This window comes from Triplophysa rosa, linkage group LG4 (genome assembly GCF_024868665.1).
Source record: "Triplophysa rosa linkage group LG4, Trosa_1v2, whole genome shotgun sequence".
In the NCBI taxonomy this organism is placed as follows: domain Eukaryota; kingdom Metazoa; phylum Chordata; class Actinopteri; order Cypriniformes; family Nemacheilidae; genus Triplophysa; species Triplophysa rosa.
In genome coordinates, this window is record NC_079893.1 from 25,367,683 (window position 1) to 25,387,555 (window position 19,873).

A 19,873-nucleotide genomic window follows, 5' to 3' on the forward strand; every position below is an offset into this window, starting at 1 on the left:
GGCCTCTGTTTATTCTCCATCTTATTCAACACAAAAGGCCTGCAGCTGTATGCAAAACTGTGACAAAGTTTCAATATTGCCATCATTTTTACACCAACCAGATCGGTTTTATTACCACTCTACTGCAACCGTAACATCAATCTTTGTTTATACACAATTCAAGCAATTTCAGGTGAAGACAAACAACGTTTGTGCATTTAATGTGCAAAGGACCTCGCCCTCCACACATTAATTTCACTTTGAGAGATTTCCCACTAAAAGCTCATTCCGGGTGCTGAATTTGAATAAAGACCTTTGCATACTATTATACACATGGTGGATTTATAATCTCAAGAGTCATAATGCTAACAGTTAGCCCTATAATCTGTTGAATTACTGTAAAATCATCTTTCACTGTCGCTGATGTTTTGAAGATTTTTATCATTTTCTATATTATAGCACATTTTGGGTAGTGCTGGATTTTGTCCAGTGATAAACCAAAAGGCAATATAACCACAGGGACACTGTGCCAAAATGTCATGACTGGTATGCTAATCAGCTGCCTGAACAGAAATAAAGTCCTATCTTACTTTGTAGCAACTATACTTTTATGATATTAAGCAAAGCACCTAATCACAGCTTCTGTGGATTTAATGTGTGTTACACCAAATGTGTACTTTTAAAGCACTGATAGTCATTTTGTATGAAAGTCCCAAATGAACTCACGGCATAGGTTGTAAATTGTGAGGACCACATCAGCTTTAATTACTTAGGGTCAGGGGCACAATAAGAAATAGACTTATTAAAAAAAGGTCAGTTTTAATATGCACTGCCATAATCAGAAAAAGTGACTGCATACAGGGCAGAAATAAACCAGCCCTGAGCATACTTGAGATCAATAAAAGTTCAGACACATGGGGCAACCAGTGCCTACAGCAGTAAATACGACTATCACCCAATGTCATTTCTAATGAAGTCCCATTATTAAGTCAAGCAAAGAAATGTGGTTGCATTGGTAAAGATACATTATTTTATCATAACCAATAATGAAATTATAGACGGCTTAACTTGTAATAATGCAATAATGCCTCAAAATAAACAACAACAACAACAATAGAAACAACAGTGTCAATTAAACTAGACAAACCACACATAATGACACATGGCAATTTGCTTAATCACATTACTTTGCTTGATTCCATCTTTATGGACTGTCCGGTCTTTAAATTCATCTGGAAACAACTTCAGTCACTCTGGATTTTCACTGATGTATCTCAGACCTTATTGTTCATTTCCAAATTGCTGAACTTCATTAATTAGACAATTTCCAAAACGAGAGAAAAAACTGTGAAATGCATGAAACATTCACAATTACATCACAAAATATACAAACCTGCCCTTTACTAGAATTACTAAAATCACATACAAGCAAAACTGAACTAGTAGCCTATTAAATATATTTTGTGGGGAATGGGGATGATTTTTCAAAATATTGTTATTTTTAAGGTACAAAACATGGGTAAATAACGTCTTCCCTTCATGTTATTGCAAACCTGACTAAAGTTAAACAGTAAACTAGTGCAGCTGATTACTTTATAGGCTGCCCACACTGTTTACTGTCTATAGCATCCAAAAGATAACAAGCCAGGGACATTATGGCCCAAATTGCTGTCGTTTCGAGTCCAACATTTTACAGGAGACCGTTCTTTAAATAACCGGGATCTGTGCGTTCCGTGTCACTGACAGCTGATTCAGTCATAAGCAAACATGTCACGTAAAATACGGTGTTCACGGTAAGGGTGGAGACACCTAAATGATCAGAAATGGAGCTCAATTCGCTCTCTCTCTCCTGGGTTCGAGGATGTGTGAATGATACCGCATGCGGCTCTACCTCTTATTAACTGAAGAGATGCCACATTTAATTCGGAGAAAATGTAACAACGTCTACTGCACCTCAAGCATATCGGCGATATGCTTGTATGCATATATTTTGAGGTATGTTACCTCGCTGTAAATTCGTGCCCGACGGCGCAACATCATCGGTTCAACAGATTTTCACCATTTTTTCGTAACGTAAGCGTGCCCCGGTCTCCGTCTTCTACAGCCCCTACACGACCGACATTTGCTAAAACCATGCGGTGTCGTCCCTAAAACGATGCCTGTGATGTCCCGTTCCGACTGTCATCCTCCAAAACATGTTACATGTGTCAGAAAGTGTGCCTCTCACCTCGCGGATCTGTGCCCATTTTCCGCCCGTGCCCAGCAGCCGATCCGGCAGGATGACGTCACGAGCGACGCTCTCTGCAGCAGAGGACGTGCGCGAACACGCGCAGACAGAGCGGGGAAATAAAGGGGCGTGTGTGTGATGCTCACCGCAAAGAAGGGAATACATGCCTTACTTGTGCTGCCTTTGGATGTGTTTCTGTTTTCAGTAGGACATGCACGAACTTTGCAGGAAAGATATGATTTTGTTTTGATTATGAGGTTGTTTTATAATAACAGACGCTGCGGATTAGTGAAGTGAATGCATTTCTCATTGTTTCCTCGTATATTATAGTAAAGAGTCTCCTAGTGATCTTGTGCAATTTAAGTGGGAAGTGAACACCCTGATGCAATGCAATCTTGAGTAGCCTACTTATTGCATCTAGTTTGACCAGCTGTAATTTTTGGTGGTAATTAATGTAGAATTAAACGTTTGAGTTGTTACGTAGTTGTCTAACAAGGGCAGTGCAAAGATTGAAAAGCAGCCCTGTCTGAACCCTGAAACAGGTGCAGATTGTGAAGGACATTAGGACAATAGCGTCACCTTGTGGTAACATTTTAAATGCGCATAATAGCCGACCCAAAAATCTGTCTACTTATCTGGATCAATATTATTCCTGCAGGCTACTTATCTGGATCGCAACTGAACTATTCAACCTAAGCAAATTAAAGTACAGGTAGGGTGAATTGCCCTAAAGTGGGACACTGCCCAATGTGGGACACTTAAGGTGTAATGTTTGTAGCTCCCCCTAAATAAATGAATGACAGTGAAACTATTGGTTAGTCAAAGCTGTGGTGTCTTGTGATCAAAATCACACGACCTCTCAGATGTCCAGTCGTAGTTGAGGGCGGAGCAATCAACAAACAAGAAGCACGTGGTGTGATGACTGCCCACAGGTTAGTGACATAGGCCCGGTTTCACAGACACGGCTTAGCTTAAACCAGGACTATGCCTTAGTTGAATTATGTCGCTTTTATGAAAATGCCTTAGAAGAATACATTACTGGTGTGCATCTTGAGATGAAACAATGGCACTAATATATTTTAAGATGTTTCTGGGCAAGTTATATTCAGTTAAGACAGGTCACACATTCCTTTTAGTCTGAGACTAGCCTTAAGCCTTGTCTGTGAAATCAGGCCATAGAGTTTTGACAAACTTGATATTAAGGAGTATAAATTAATTTTAATCAGTCCTGCTACTTTTTGGTCTAATGTTCTTATGAAATGTTTGTCCATCAAAATGTAGTATAAACTTTTATGTATAAACTTTATATTAATTTTTTTATCAAATTTCCTACTGTCCCACTTTAGGACATGTGGTTTCAAAAAGTGGGACAGTATGATTATCCTAATGTGGGACAGTACTTCAGTCAGTCAAAAATGTGTGGTGGGGCATGGTTTGTGGGTTTATATATTTTATATATTTTTTGCGATATTAGAACGCTATTACTGATGTTTAAAGGAGTAGTTCACCTCCAAAATGTAAATTTTGTCATTATTTACTCACTGTCTTGTCATTTCAAACCTGTACTACTTTCTTTCTTTTGCACAAAAGTAGATGAATGTTGAAGAATGTTGTTAACAACCCCCCCATTCAATGCATGTTGTTGTTATAGCCTATGTGTTTGTTAAGTAAAGTGAAAAAAATAAGAGATCAGTAAAGAAATTTTGACTATGCATTTACTGTGCAACTTATTTCTATCATAACAACTTAGGCCTATCATAATAGTTGCTTAATGTCTTTATAATAAATGCATCATATTGTATTATTTGTCGGATGATGTTCAGTTTTCCATGTTTCATCCATCCATACGAAAGAGCATTTTACTATTAAATCAAGTAGAGATTGGCCTTTTATCATAGACTTTTCAGTGTTCCACATTAGGAAAACAACTGTCCCACATTAGGAAACTGCTCATTTTCTGAGACGATTGGCACTAAGAGCACTAATATGTCTATAATTTCTTTCATGAATGTGTTATCTGCATTTTCTTTTTTTATTTGATTAGGACACATCCTGGGTATTTTAAAATGGTATTAGTTGTGTATGTAATGTTCTGGCTACACATCTCAATATTTTACAAAATCTGAAATGCAAAAAATGTCCCACTTTAGGGCAATTCACCCTATGTTCAAATCACAATGCCATACAAATATCTCAACATTGTGCTAAAAAAAACGTTTGTTTTCCCACGTGCGAAAGTTAAGACATGGGGGAACAACATCATTTTCATTTTTGAGTAAACTATCTCTTTGAAATTTTGTCTAGCCGATAAAATGAGAAAACATGCGTTTGTTATTTAATGCTCCCTTATTATAAGAAATATTTGCCGTATTTCCGCTTTGCCCTTTGGAGCAAGCCATGAGTCATGCTCATTTATGACTGGAAGTCCTCTAGAGCTCATGTTTTAATGGTCTGGTAAGAAAGTTATTGTGAAGTGTTACATATTATCTATAAAGGATAAAAAACATGATTTAAGCAACCTGTTTTGTCAGCATTAATACATTTCGCACATTTCTTCCTGACAATTAGTCATACAAGGTGTAATAGTTCAAATCAACCATTTATGTGATGTCTTGTGTGCCAACAGCTGGTTGTATTAAAGGAATGTTGAGCATATAGAGCGACAATTATTATTTATATAAAACTCCGGCCGTGACATACTAGTGTTGATTATAATCTTAAAAAGTTATAATTTCAACCCATCTGTTAAAACATTTAGATTATAAGGCAGGGTTGAAGGAATGTCACTGACTAAAGGTGCTGTGTGTAATTTTTTTGGAGAATCTATTAACAGAAATGCAATATAACTATGTCTTCAGAGGTGTTAAAAGACCTTACATAATGAAGCCTTTTTATTACCTTAAAATAAGCCATTTCTATCTACATACACCGCGGGTCCCCTTAAATTTGCCATGTTGTTTCTACAGTAGTCCTATACAGACAATCTGTTCTACAGCACATCTTGTACATATGTTATCTCCTTCGGCAAAGAAGCGTAAACGTGACGACTTAGTTCTGTGTCAGCCACCGTAGTGTTTCGAAAGCGAGAGGTGAGTGGTGGAGTGAGCCGTTGGTATACACTGGACCTTTAAAAGGTCTATATTCGACTTCTGTTTGTGTCTCACCGGTTTCGAGCATAACAAGATAGATATTAATTCGATCAGTGGCTTACACAAACAGAACACAGAAAATATATGACAGGAATTTTATCATATAGCCCCCTTACAATCGTGTGTGTACATTCTGGTGTCCTCGTAGCTTTCTTAATACAATCAGTAATTTCTCAAACACCTGCTGCACATGAAACACTATTCTTCCCTGACTCCCTCCACATATACACACAACACACACACATTCTACTCAGTCTTTTTTTATTCAGACTTTTCAAAAAGTGACAACCACACTATGGGCTAATGACTAGCCTGTCATCTACCTTTGTATTTTGATGGATTCCATTCATGCCGTGCTGTGCTTTTCTGTAGCTTTTTAGCAAAAAATGCTTACTGGGGTTATTATTAGCCTCTGTTTGCTTAGCAACGATAGCATGTGTCTGAAATTTGCAGCTTTCTTGCTGTACTTTAAACAGTGTCACATTAGGGGTATGCATCAGAATCATTGAGAAAGGCAGGGATTACCTTAAATAAAGACGTTGGGCGTAAATTCATGATAGTAGATTTGTCTTTACTTTAAAGGTGATTACTAGGGTCAAATGAAGATGATACACCTGCAAACAATGCACATTTTACATATCCTGTATTACAAGGATACTACCAACAGGGGGCGGCAAAAGCTAAATCTTCTCAAAAGGGCAAACAACTGCATGGACCACAACGACAAAAGTGATGTTGAGTTATTGAGAGAATGACAAAAGAAAATGACAATGTACACAAACCTATCTGAATATTGTGTGCTTATTTAAAGAGAAATACAGCCTTGTATATTTCAATGTTATGGGATGTGACAGTGACTTTTGAACTGCAATTCTACAGCAACTTTCAATATTTGTCATACTTCACCCAACAGTGCAGTAAACACAAACGCTGAAGATGGTCTAAACGTTTTTTAGTAATTGTTCATGAAAAGAATATGAAATAAACCAAAATTCCAGAAGCTAGATTCTAGCAAATACTGAAAGTTTGTTTTCTTCATGAAATTTAATGAACCGAACAATGAGAAAGTAATTTAACTTCTGAAGTACCTGCCAGTAATATAACTCTAGTGGCTATTGAGCATACTGAGAGGACAAAATAAACAAACAGGGTCTAAGTGAAGGGCATGATTGTGACCGGCACACAATATGCATATCAAGCTAGATTAGGCAGTATACGCCACAAAATATACTGATTTCAAGGATCATTAGCTTGCTAAATAATATCTTAAAGTTGCACAAGAAGGCAATTTTCTAAAACGGTACCACATCATTTGAAAACCTGTAAAAACGATAGTAATCTTTATCCGTTAATGACAAATGTGTGAAAATCACGTTCTGCAATGACAATAGTACAGACCTCTGCATTCTTAGCTTGAGCCACAGATGTTGCCATAGTAACAGAGTATATCTTATCAAGTATGGCTCTTGTGTGAGTGTGTGTGTGTGTTTTCTGCAACTTATTTGGGCTTTCAGTGTAGGTATGACAACAGGCTGTTGAATTGTTACACTGATTTGCATGTTAATAGATTTAACAGCTATGGTGGTTTGTTTAACCCCTAGCAAGGGTAGCATCAATTTGCTGTCATATAGCCTGAATTAGGATCAATATGAGCTTTTATGTAAATGGTATATGACACTTATAAACCAAAAATAGAGTCGCTTCAGAGGAGGCTGAATCGATGGTGCATTTTACACTTACAAAAACATCCAGTTTGGTACTGATAAAGAATAATCATTTCACTGAATCCCGTTTGCATCCTGAAGGAATGTACAAGAATGGCAGATGAAACTACTTCAATCCATGACTTTGAGGTTCTTGCTATTTGCTGTACTGCGAGTGCCAACATACATGAATATAGTCTTTTTTCCTTCTTTGCCTTAATTCAACAATCTGGGTGCACGAGACAAGGCGGGTGGCCTGCTGCCCATGTTACATATCCATAAAGATTAAATAGTTTGAACCTCTTGCACTTTATTCCCAGCTCACCTCAGGGAATCACCGGGCGCACAACCCATTGTCAAATATAATGAGGGTGTTTTATGTTATGGCACTTGTGGTAAATAATGAGGGACATGTGCCGCTCTGAACATATCTCGCCTTTGCTGGGTCGCTGCAGGAGTAATGCTGAACCCCGATGGCCTGGACAAATATGGGGCAGTTTTAATAGACATCTTTATAGATCACATATAATGTATTAAATTTGGAGGACACAGTATGTATAAAATAATTTTCAATCATAAATATGTTCGAACTTCCCCAGAGGATTTCATTGCTCAGACGTTGCTCCTTCAGGAGATTTCATGAAGTTCTGAGTTATGTTTTATTTAAGTATCAGCTTAGTCTCAGATATTTCTCCAAAAATTGCTTAGGGGAAATAAAAGCATAAACAACTGAGACAATTGTTAAAATGCATTAGGGCTGTAAAATTCTTAAAGATTGTATAGCTGAAATATGTATGTGATTTCTGGATTTGGAAAATGTTTGAGTTCATATTAGAAGTGTCACAGTATACTGACAGTAACTTAAAAAAGAACATAATTATTGATATTGTGTTAATTCTATACATATTATTGTAAATAATTCAGCAAGTTTTGCCTTAAGAGCCACAATGGTTACAAAAGCTCTCTCTAGTCCTTACCCTCGAATTTTAAGTGTAATTTTTTTGGCCAGAAAAGTAAAGATGAATTTGACTGATAGCATTGTGTTGGTTTTTTAAATTAAATATCATGATAATATTGTTACAATACATTGCAGCAATTTTTTGTCGCTGTAACCGTGAAGTAAAATCTTTAACAATACTGACTTTTTACTGCAGATGTAGGAAATCCAAATTCTGTTTGTAACATTGTTAAGATAACTCTTGAAACTCTAATGGAAACATTTGCCAGATTTTTGTGTCTTTTTTCTTAGGAGAAAAAAAAACTTACCTAGAAGTTTCCGTTTGCTCTCCATTACGTCTTATCGATGTCTGGAAAGAATATTATTATTTCTTTCTTATGGAACAAAATTATAGCACATGGTTAATTTAATGTTCCTAGATTCATGAATGAAACATCAACGTCACAAAGGCACATTGTAGGAGGTAAAACTTTTAGGGGTTCAAACACACATTTTTTAAATTACCAGCCCAAAGCTTATTGTGCCAATCCAACACCAGCAGTTCCATCTGACAAAGCAACACAGAGAGTCAGCATACAAAGTATTCCTGATAAAATGCTGTTGCTGTTACAGTCAAATGGTTTTGAATGCAAACAAACAATATGATTGTATCCATCCAGCATTGTTTCAACAGAAAAAAAAAAATTCTTCAGTAACCGTTGTGAATTAACCAGTACATTTAGAGCCAGAGGAATGTGGATACATCAAATGTCAAAGTACCTAATTTTATCACGGGTTGCTAAAAACCAAAACAGACATCTAGTACATCCCATTAAGGACTGAAGACGGACGTCATGCCCGTGAAGATCTTTGACGTAGTCAATTGTTAGGCTGAGCCGTCACTATGGCCATCACTTACTACAGGAATCCCAAACCACTGTATTTGGTTAATACTTAACCTGTACATCCTGCCACCAGCCTGTTAGACATAAAGAAGCCAACAGGGCAGAGCTGCCCAGTGAAGGAAGAGGGTTTCCTCTTTGGAGCATGCGTCCCTTCTCGAGTGATTACCAATGGCTAGGGGACTGACGCTTCATGAATGCATTGAGCCATCAATCCAGCCCACCGCCACAGTTTACTGAGAGAAGGACGAGAGAAACAGCAGTGCGATCTGTCTCCCACCGACTTCTAATAGACCTGAATGGCCGGCTGACTCTAAAAGGATGTAAACAAGCAGTGAACATCAATGGATTAGAGGTGCTCCTGCTGTTTGATGCATGGTACCCTTTCCTTCAGGCTACAATCACATATCCCTTTATTGAAGATTTTATTTAAAAAAATCTTGTTTGATTTGTCAGCACAATGGACTGGATTAAAATAAAAGTTGTGAAAATGGCCGCAAGTGTCTGTGTTGTTGGAAAACATCACATTTACTAAGGTGAAGATTGTGTTGCGTCCAGGGATTGACGATATCTTGAATTTGTAAATATATATCCTAATGTGGTTTTATACAGAGATCGGGGAAGCTAAATCTCAATCGGTAACACTTCCTCTCAGTAGTAAATGCTGATAATTACTGCCGAGAAGAGAATGCATCTGTCCTCCCAATGGCTCACAAACATCTCACCTTATTTGCCCTCACGGGAATAAGAGAAGTAGGTTTTCTAAATTGAGGGAGCTGCCATCAGTCCCTGTTATGCTTTAAAAGGAAATGTCCTATTTAATTTGCACAAGCCACATCTCATCCACCTATGTCATCGCGATAATCAGCATACCTTGGATGAAGTCAAATAATTACAGTAGTTATAATGGCTCTGTTATTAAGAGAGTAATTGAAGAGCTTTCGTAAATGTTCAAGCACTGCAGGATACTAGAGAAGGTCAGTTTCATCCTGTGGTAGGGTCTTGCCTACCTGCTGGCCAAGTGGAGTCCTTAAAGAGCTACTGTGTTTTCACAGCAAGGTCCCAAACAGAGAGACCACAACCAACATTTCATGCCCCCCCTTCCACTCTTGGTGACAATCCATTTTCAGTAAAAAGCCACAGTGGGAGGGACTGTACCACGATTTCAAGAAGAGGGGGTGGGGAGATAACAAGGCTCTTACAGTTTTCTGTTGAAAACTGTAGAAAAAAATGGAAGGAAAAATGTTTTGCTTCTCTGCACATATTCCCAAAAGACCAATAACAAATAAAACACAGTTTGAAATCGAACCTAAAATGAACCAGATTAAACAAACAATTTCATATTTTTCACAAAACGGAGAATGTGCACCAGAGACTGTTAAAGCTAATTGCTTTACATGCCCAATGACTTTGGTAATGCTTTGAAATCTCACATGTAATGCAGATGAGATACAATAATGAACAAAAATATTAACTTTGAAATAATTTCTTAAACCAGATTATATTAATTCAATATGCATGGAACCTTTTAAAAGTATAAAAGTATTTTTATTTGTGTTACCTGCAGCCTTGAAAATATTTCTCTGTATTTTAGGAAAAAATACTATATTTTAGGGCTGTCAAACGATTAATCGCATCTAGAATAAACTTTTGTGTTTAAATAATCTGTGTACTGCGCATATTAATTTTGTATTTATAAACACAAACACATACTGTATACATATTTAGGAAATATTTAGATATATAATTTAAAGCAGATATTAATGTTTAATTTTATATATTTTTAAATGTATATGCATGTATGCATATGTTTTTATAAATACAAAATGAATATGCACAGTACACAGACATATATTATGTAAACACAAACTTTTGTTCGTTTGACAGCCCTACTGTATTTATCACTATATGATTATATGATGAACCTTTATAATGTCCAAATGTGCATGAAACGTCAGGTGCTATATTCATCCTGTTGATAATGTAATACATTCTTTTCATTTAAAGACAAAAGGTCAAATTTGAGATTTAAGGAAACTCTTTTAATTACATTAGTTCCATCTATAATAATAATGTCATAATTTGAAGTCCGAAGAGAGCAACTACATCAGGAATAATGAATGTCACTATTCAACAGTCACGTTACAGGATTTCAGTACAGGTAGCAAATTTGATTTGAAGACACATTGTGGAGAATGCAGCAGACAGGTGTCCTTATTGTGTTATGTGATATGTCGGAGAATGGCCTTCAGTTTCACATTAGATTGTTAAATTGTTAGAATGATAGACAGGCGTGCAGTCAGATTGCAACACACAAAGTTTCAACACCAATGTTCAATCCTGTCATAAATGTTAAATTGATAGTTCACCTAAAACGAAAATCTGTTATTATTTACTCACCCTGACGGTTTTTCGGTGAGACACAAACAATGTCAACCATTGACCTCAGTCACAATGCATCAACATTTTATAGGAAAGAATTAATATTCTTAAAAAAAACTTTATTTAAAATACATATTTCATACTTTATTTAACAGTAGAAGCTGACCCAATGGCGTTTACAGAAACATAGAATACAAGCAAATGAATTAAAATTCAATAAAAGAAAATGGGTTAGGTAGAATGATTTTCACTCAAAGGACCTCTGCACGCAATAGATTCTTGTTTTTAGCAATATCAAAACCTTTTAAATGTGCTAAATAAATAAAGGATGGCTTGACATAGAAGTGCCCAGTCATTCTAGTACTTTCTACAGCATTGGTTATGTGCAAGCACATTGCAGTAATTTTTACAACAAACTTGTTCAGTATCCGCATGAAAAGTGATACCTCTGTCCACACACAAATGATATAGGTACACACGGCTCATGCACATATAATGGCACATGATTCATAAGCAGAGTTTTGAGGAATAGTACTGAAAGTGTATGTATAGACTACTCCCGCTGAGCCCTGACAGTGTGAGTTAAGCACACCCAACCCACTCATTTGCTAATGCCCTTTTGGAAAAAGGATTTCAACTATTACATTCTGATAGTGTGGGGGTGGAGGGGGGTTGGGGGTGGCAAAAAAAAACAGAAAACACGCAGAAATGTATTACTATATAGAAATGTTCCATAAACCTAGAAATCTATCAAAACACTGAGACCAAAATCATATGCTATAAATAACGGAGAAATTATTCCTGGCGATTCATAATCACTATACATCGCTAGTTCCAATAGCACATTCATGAATGTGGTAAACCTCATTTGAGGTAACTGTTGCTTCATCATTGCACTCACTCATTTGATGCTATCTATGCATCTGTGTGACTGTAACAGCCCATCTTCATCTCTTAATTTTAATCACGGTCCCGCACACTTTCAATATCTCTCCATATCTGAATACACGCCGTGCTGTTTATTTCCATTTACCTTGCACAATTTCATCCTCTCTTTCACTTTCTTCACCTCTTCCATTCATTCTCTGACACACGCTGACATGGATGGCCCAATATGACATAGCCGTCGCTGGCCAAGCCTCATTACCGCAGCACAAATGTCAGCCACACCACAATCACTGTCCCACTGAGAACAGGGTAACAGTCTCTATTCAAGGCTTTTCCTGCCTTACGACTACAGAATGTGCCGTATGGGTACATGGGTATTTTTGCATTTTAGCTTAAGGTGAAGTGTTGGATAATCATGATGCTTATCATAACATTGGGTTTCAAGATAAACAACTTGTAAGTTGTAAGAAAATGCAACTGTTGGTGATTTGTGGCAGGTCATATGGATTTCAGAATAAGGTTAGAAAGCGGCTGAATGATTCAAAAAATCACACACCAGAAAAACATTCACATGTGCTTCATGAATCTTTCTAAATGTTCTCCAACATGCAAAGTCATATTATGCTGTGAGGCCAAAAGTAAAAAACAAAATGCGAAGAAAATCTATTTTGTTGATAATCTCGGTAATATTTTGTAATCATTCTCCTTGGCTGTCTTTATAAACTTTCCACATGTGTTGTTTCTACCTTTTTGCCAGTCCTCCTGAAATTCTTCTCAGAGTTGAGCTACAGTTAATACCTGGGCAATTCCATGCAAATGTCAACCTTAAGATAAAAAAATCTAGTTTTTACCAAAGATTTTCATCATACTGGTCAGATGTCAATATGTGAAATGTCGCTTAAAGTTTTGAACACATTTTCCATAGTCAGATAAGTGATTTCCCGGAATTCACATCCCCGTCCATTTTCCTCATACTGTAAATGGACTCATGAAAATGTAAATATAGTACCTGTTTTATGTTTGTTGGGTATTATTGCTTCTGGTTCCATCTTTTAAAATAGAAATAAAGAAAGAATATGTCATTTGTCAAAAGTGAGAACTCTTGTATGTTTATTTTGAACTACACACAGCATGAAACTAACACAACATTGTCCTTCGGCAATACTGGAACTATAAAAAGACATACTTTTTTGTTTGTAGGAATGTTCTTCTTCACCTGCTTCAAAGCTTACGGTGTTAAATTGACAGCGTTGCATTAACAGTTTTACAGTTTAACAGTTTTGAACTGTTCTGGGGTCTAAAGGCTCTTTGCCTCCACCGCACCATCAAGGACAGCTTTGAACCCTTCTACCATGTGATTGAATTGCTTTCAGGCAATTCATCTCACTCAAAACGTTCACCTCTCCATTCCGTTTTGGCGCACCGTGACGCTTAACCCTTGTTGCCATAGTGATGTTTCGCCGTGGAAAACAGTGGTAGCCTGGACGAGACTCCTTGACCCCTTGGATTAACTTGCCATTTAGTGCGGAATAAAAACACCTCGGCAAGTTCTCGAATCGCTCCACTAGTGTCTATCCTGACCGGTAATATTAATGAAGAAATTCGGAACAATGGTAAGAATCAAACACTTAAATGTTGGCATAACGAGCTCTTTTACCTCGCCACTTCTCCATCTTAATCATTTGCACTCTCCAAACACCCACACCCTTCTTCACGATCGGAGACAGGACCATCGGGCCAGGGAGCCATCCGACGAATTAATCCGCTAAGGCTGATTGCCATCAGTGGCTTATGATTATGCACCCTGATTACAAAGCCCACCCGAGGACCGTGCTATGCTGGCTACACATCGTCAAGGTGGATATAAAATCATGCAGTGATTGCGCTGGGACGGATCAATCTCGCTGCCGCATCGTCTTTTAGCTTAGTCTGAAGTGTAACTATGATTAATAAGGTGTACTTGAGACCTATATAGCTAGTAGCACTTAACGAGACCTCCGGCTTTTAAAAGTCGGCCTTGACGCGTCATAAAACAAACACTTAATTTGACCGGCATGGAGAAATTTCATGCATCTAGAAACCTAGACGGGCCTTTCGACAGGCAATGAATAAACCTATACAGTATATAAGCTAGTGTTTCCTTGTACTTAGTCCTTATAACTAGTCCTTTAGTAGGCTCATTTTAAGAGAGATGACATGGCATCCTCAGCGACAAACCCAACACAATCTCACGACAAAAACGTAACTACTGTACGTTGTGGCCAATTTTGTCTAATTCGTATCAATTCGTACTATATCATTCGTACATTTTTGTCCAATTTGCTTTCATGCCAGTGTCGTTGGGGTAGGGGTGGAGTTAGGGTTGGGGCTTTTTTGCTTTTTCTAGTAGTTGTACTTTTTTGTACCATTCACAGGATTGAAGAATACGAAGTATACAAATGTAACATTACGTTCAGGATTTATTTCTACCCAATCTAATTCTTTATATTATTGGTTGGTAAAAGTTTTCAGGGTGATTAATCTTAAACTCATCATGAACCGGAAGTTGCAATAGTGTTTTCTTCCGAATCGTGAAGTATGTATGTATGAGTGTAATGGCTTCTTGAAAAAAATGTTGGGCGGGGCTTATTTTCAATCTTTCGGAATTCAATTAATTGTTGGAAATTGGAAGCCTCACCATTGGACAGTGAGTAGAGTCTCGCCCTCAGGCCGTCATGCAGAGAAGAGATGTCGTTTGTATTAGGAGGGGAAGTTTCTGACTTTGATTAAAGATAAAAGTATAATGGCCCACACAAATAAATAATGTATAAAAAACCCTGCCATATTAAAAGGAAAAATAAGAATTAAAATTTTTTATTTCGTGGTGACTTTAAGTCAAAATTAAAACGGATTGTTTATTCATCCTCTTGTTATTTCAAACGTGTATGACTTTCTTTCTTTCTTTCACAAAGGAAGATATTTTGAAGAAAGTTGGTAACCGAACAGCGCTGGCACCCATTCTCTTCCATTGTATAGACACAAAACCAATGTAAGTGAATGGGGGCCAGTTAACAACATTCTTCAAAATATTTTCTGTGTTATGCGAAAGATAGAAAGTCATACAGGTTTGAAATGACAAGAGTGTGAGTAAATGATCACAGAATTTTCATTTTTGGGTGAACTTCATTTTGATTTTACTTTTTTTTCTCTCAAGAGCGTAGTAACTGTGGAAAAAACTGACACTTATGATCTTGGTTGTGAGCCATCTAGTACCCTTCCTTTTGGTTGCATTTAGAAAACATGGTATGTATGATTTTTGGCATGTTATGAATATCTGCTTCCATCTGGTCCTTCTGAACCTTTCTGACGAATAGCTGAACAATCCTTCGTAGATGAAATGTTGAACTATCATATGCCCACTGTAGTATAAGGCAGCATTTAACTCCTTATCATCCACGCTTCATCTGAATCTACTTTTTAAATGATGAAATGTATTGTGGCGTAATATAAAACCCATCACGTACTGATGGCTGACAGTGCCTGAGCGTTAGTGAGACAGCACAGGCTCTTACACATCACATCGGAGTGGGAGCCAGCGATGCACTGCCAGTGGGACGCTTCATGTGTACAGGGCAGCCTACATGTTGTGGAGTCCCTATTGCTGCTATGCTTTTGGTGACAGATTGCAAGAACTTGAAACATGTGGGTGAGTCTGCGTGAGAGAGGCATGTACAGATCAGTGGAATACATACAAAACTGCACTTATAGCATGGTTAAATGACCATTTTCAGTGAACAGCCTTCTCTTTAAACACCTCAAGAAATGTTTTTATTTGTAAATATTTGTCATAAAAATAACAAACATCAATTTTCATCCAAAGTATTGCGTATAAACTGTCTTGATATGTACAAATTCAGTTCTCCAGTGTAATTACTATAACTTAAGGCAAGTTCACATTTTTTTCTACATTTCCCCTATTACTGCGTTTGATTAATTCAGCTATTACAAAACAAAAGCTTTTAGTCTGAAAGGCATATCAAAATTGTTCTATGATGTAAAAGAGCTATTGAAATCTGCAGCAATGTATGCTTTCTAATCACATAACAGCAATGTCAAATCCAGTGCTATTCTACTTTTTTCTCATTACATCACAAAATATAGGAGTCATGTGAACTGGATAATTGATTCATGAATCATAATTAGGGTCATAATGGCGAACAGTAATACACAATGATCTGGTAAAGAAATTTCCAATAGCAGATACCTAGGGCAGACGGGTATTAAAACCTGAATAATACATTCAAATAGATGCTAATTATGGAACTTCAAGACATCTTTTGGTGTGACCTGTGTCTTCACACAGGAGACGTTGTAAATAAAGATATAAATAATTTCTCTGATCAAAATTAAATGTAAAAAGTAGCAGTTGTTAGAAAAATACAAATGATCATTGGCATATAAATGTATTTATTTCTTCCCATTGGCTATGTAGATTTGACAATAGCAGAACTGAAACCTTGAACTGTACAACACGATTACCATTCGATAGCATAGCAACAAAATGAAACATTTATAAAAGGGGAAAAACGTTGTAAAAACTTTGGCACACTAACCAATAATGCCACCATGTTGTAAAACGAGGTAAATCTGATATCTGCCGCGAGGCATCCATCAGAGATTATTAATATCACTCAAACATATACATGCATTTTAAAGACGTCTTATACAGGTGACGGCGTTAGAATATAAAAGACCAAAAAGCACGAAATAAAACACTTGAAGTTCGAAAGTGGAGATAAGTGCAATACATTCCAGCTGTGCGTTTTACCACCGCGTTACAATGCAAGGTCGAGGTTGGAGCTGTTCCATGGTCAAAGTGCTGAACTTCAGTTCATGTGTTCTGCAACACACGCTCCCCGATTAGGAAATATAATGGCCGAGGAAAACGATACAAAACCACAACATTACGCACTTGCTGCACATGCAGCAAGGTTCATTGTGGGAGGTCCCATTTTATGATTTTGTCCCCCTATTTAAACAACCTGTCACCTCAGTGGACCTTTACGCTCGTACGGGTCGCTTTCAACAATTGCCACAACGTTCATGTTGAGCTTTGGAGTCGTAATCTGTAGCTTAAATGACAGAAATCTTGAATCTTCCAAGACGGTAAGATTTAACATTACGCACAACAAGAGCCCGTAACCCCCATCGCAATTCTCGTTCAAATGGCTTCGGGCAAAGTAAACGGCCATGAATTAACTACTTGTGGCTTCAACTCCATCTTTTCTTTCTGTTTGAGGTGCACGCGGCCGTGCCGTTTTCTCTCGTCGCTCCTGGCAAAGCGTTTGCCGCATACGTCACAAGAAAAAGGTTTTTCACCCGTGTGAGTGCGAGTGTGCGTGGTCAGATGGTCACTTCTGCTGAAGCTTCGCAAACAGATGCGGCACTGGAAAGGTTTGTGTCCCGTGTGGATACGGATGTGCCTGTTGAGCTCATCCGATCGAGAGAAACGACGGTCGCAGGTCTCCATGGGACACGAGAAGGGTTTCTCCTTCGCGGGCCCGGTGGATGAGGCAGGGCTCTTTCTCGCTCGATTAGGTTTCTGAGCCCGTGTGTAAGTTTGACTAAAGGACTCTGGTAATAAAGAGGAATACAAGACGGAGTCTATCGTTGAGGTCGAATAGGTTGTGTCGCAGCTAGACTGAAGTTCAATATTTGGAAATACGGTGGGTTTCAAAAGACTGTTGGATTGGATATCCATCACTGGAGCGGAGTAGTTAAACATGGTGGTGTTAAAACCTTGTGTGCAAGTATCTCCAAAGCACTGCTCCTGTTTAAGGGTGCCTTCCACTTTGAATTCAATCTCTGGATTTGGGCACATGGGAGAGTAGGAGTCCAAAAGCTCTTTCACGTCCACCTGTTGATCGGTTGAAAAACTATTAGACATTGCGAACGCCTCTGACTGAAAGCCAGCATCCAGGTAGTTATCAGACTTATTAAAAGTTCCCCACTCATAACAGCTGCTCTCGAATTCATTTTTGATCACCACAGGGAACGTGGCGCTTTCTGACTGCGGCTCCGCGTCATGGGTCGAAGCCTGCGCGGTAGAGCAAAAGTTCAGGTGCGATGCAGCAGAGTCCTGGGCCTGCGTGGTGGTCTGGGAGTCCGGGTAGCTGTGGCCTGCCTGTCCCGGGGAATACAGCGGCGGGGTGACGCTGCCGATCGAGCACGTGGAGGCCTGCCTCTGGACCGCCTCGTCGCCAAAACTACTACTGCCAGTGGCCACAGTGGAAGGAGTGCCAATCATCGTACCGTCCGCGCACTGACGGGCGTCCGACACGGGGGTTGTTGAAATGCCAACGATTTCGGTGATCATGTTGAGCAATGTTTCCGTGCTGCACGGCGTTCCTTGGGATGTTTCCACGTAGAAACTGCCTGAGTAAGCCAAGGAGGTTGCGTAGCTTTGTTTAGGGCCGTGACAAGAGTTGTACTGGTCTGTACTGGTGGGCTCTGTTTTGGGGGTAATAGGTGCACCTGCTATGGAGAAAAACAGCCATGCGTCAGTATACGAAAAGCCTTTAGTGGAACGCGCAAATCAGTTATGTAACTACATGTCACACGTTATACAGTTTGAGGGATGGTCTAAAATTAAATAACTTCCTTTATGTATTAGGCTACATATTTTCGATGCACAAGTATGCAAATCCCAAATGGTCTATAACAAATACAGCTTTAGAAACTGCGGTGCTGAAGTCCGTCAGAAACTCACCCTGTGCAAACTGGGCAGGTGCTGTCCTTCCAGAGTCCACGAAGGCATCCTGGCTGTCTTTCGAGCCGTGAGTTTCCATGCCGATAGCAGAACTGTTACAGTTTTCAAACTGAGAGTAGAAAGAATCTTGAGAGTTTAAATCCATGTTGTTAAGCATTTTTCCGTAAAACGATGGCTGCCCAATGGCTGTCAGTCAAAGCGGGTTATTAAAAAAGGTGGTATGCAAACACAAGAGTGAACAGAAACGGATCCGATAGTAAAGTCCGTAAAGGTGCTCGTCCAAAAAGAAACGTAAATAATTTGGAATTCCCCCTTTTTGAGATATGCGTCAAGGTATTATAGCTCTCCAGCTATCTGTAGATATGTAGATCTGTTGATTCTCACACCAACGGCTTCCCTTCGCTCGCCTTTTATACACTCCGTCTAACCGATCAGCCCTCCTCCCCATTCATTGTCTCCAGTGAGAGGATTCCCCGCTGCGTGTCATCTTCGTGACCATATATGGACAGAGGATATGACGGGCTTCCCCATAAAAGGAGAGTTACGGTTCTGACGCTTAAGTTTGTCGTTCAGTGTAAGGGAACGAGGGAGAGCCAGCCCCGAGCTGTTGCAAATTCAAAATAAATGCTTTATGTTGGGTTTTCGTATACATGCTAGGGATGCTGACAAGAACAAACGTAAAGAGCTTTAAAATGTGAATAAAAAATATTTTCATTTCCTCTGTGGCATAAAGTTAAAAATATGAACAGCTGTTTGTGGTTATTATCCAGGTTTAATTTTGGTCAGAAGCTAACCACATAACGGTATAGACAACTCAAAAGCTGTTACATTTTTAAATTGTCACATACTTTTTTTGTACAAAATGTTTAGGGTAATTAAATTAGATTAACGACTTAATTTAATGTCTATGAATTTAGAAATATTTATTTTTTATTTACAGTACATTATTAATAAACTG

The 19,873-nt window shown here is 38.4% G+C and overlaps 2 protein-coding genes across 3 annotated transcripts in view; both read right to left on the reverse strand.

Moving 5' to 3' along the window:
- Positions 1–2,289, reverse strand: part of fbxo41 (F-box protein 41) — a 45,445-nt gene extending 43,156 nt beyond the window's left edge. The window contains exon 1 of the mRNA XM_057331398.1: positions 2,207–2,289. The gene's annotated coding sequence lies outside the window, so the exon portion shown is untranslated. The remainder of the gene's footprint in view (positions 1–2,206) is intronic.
- A 13,674-nt stretch (positions 2,290–15,963) lies between these two features.
- Positions 15,964–19,331, reverse strand: LOC130553119 (transcription factor Sp9). 2 transcript variants are annotated; one of them, XM_057331873.1, is made up of 2 exons: positions 18,916–19,331; positions 15,964–18,680 (listed from the first exon to the last, which is right to left on the reverse strand). In XM_057331873.1, the coding sequence occupies exons 1-2, from the start codon at positions 19,070–19,072 to the stop codon at positions 17,368–17,370; spliced, it is 1,470 nt and encodes a 489-aa protein (XP_057187856.1). In that variant the 5' UTR covers positions 19,073–19,331; the 3' UTR covers positions 15,964–17,367. The 2 variants fall into 2 exon arrangements, with proteins under 2 accessions (XP_057187856.1, XP_057187855.1); XM_057331872.1 differs by having other exon boundaries at positions 15,964–18,683; positions 18,916–19,330.
- Positions 19,332–19,873: the final 542 nt, after the last annotated feature.

What these genes read in the sequence shown, in the direction of transcription:
- LOC130553119 (XM_057331872.1), bottom strand. Translation starts at nt 19,072, where the DNA reads ATGCTTAACAACATGGATTTAAACTCTCAAGATTCTTTCTACTCTCAG. An exon ending in ACCTGCCCAGTTTGCACAGG is followed by an intron (nt 18,684 to 18,915) that starts GTGAGTTTCTGA and finishes TTTTCTCCATAG; the next exon opens with CAGGTGCACCTATTACCCCC.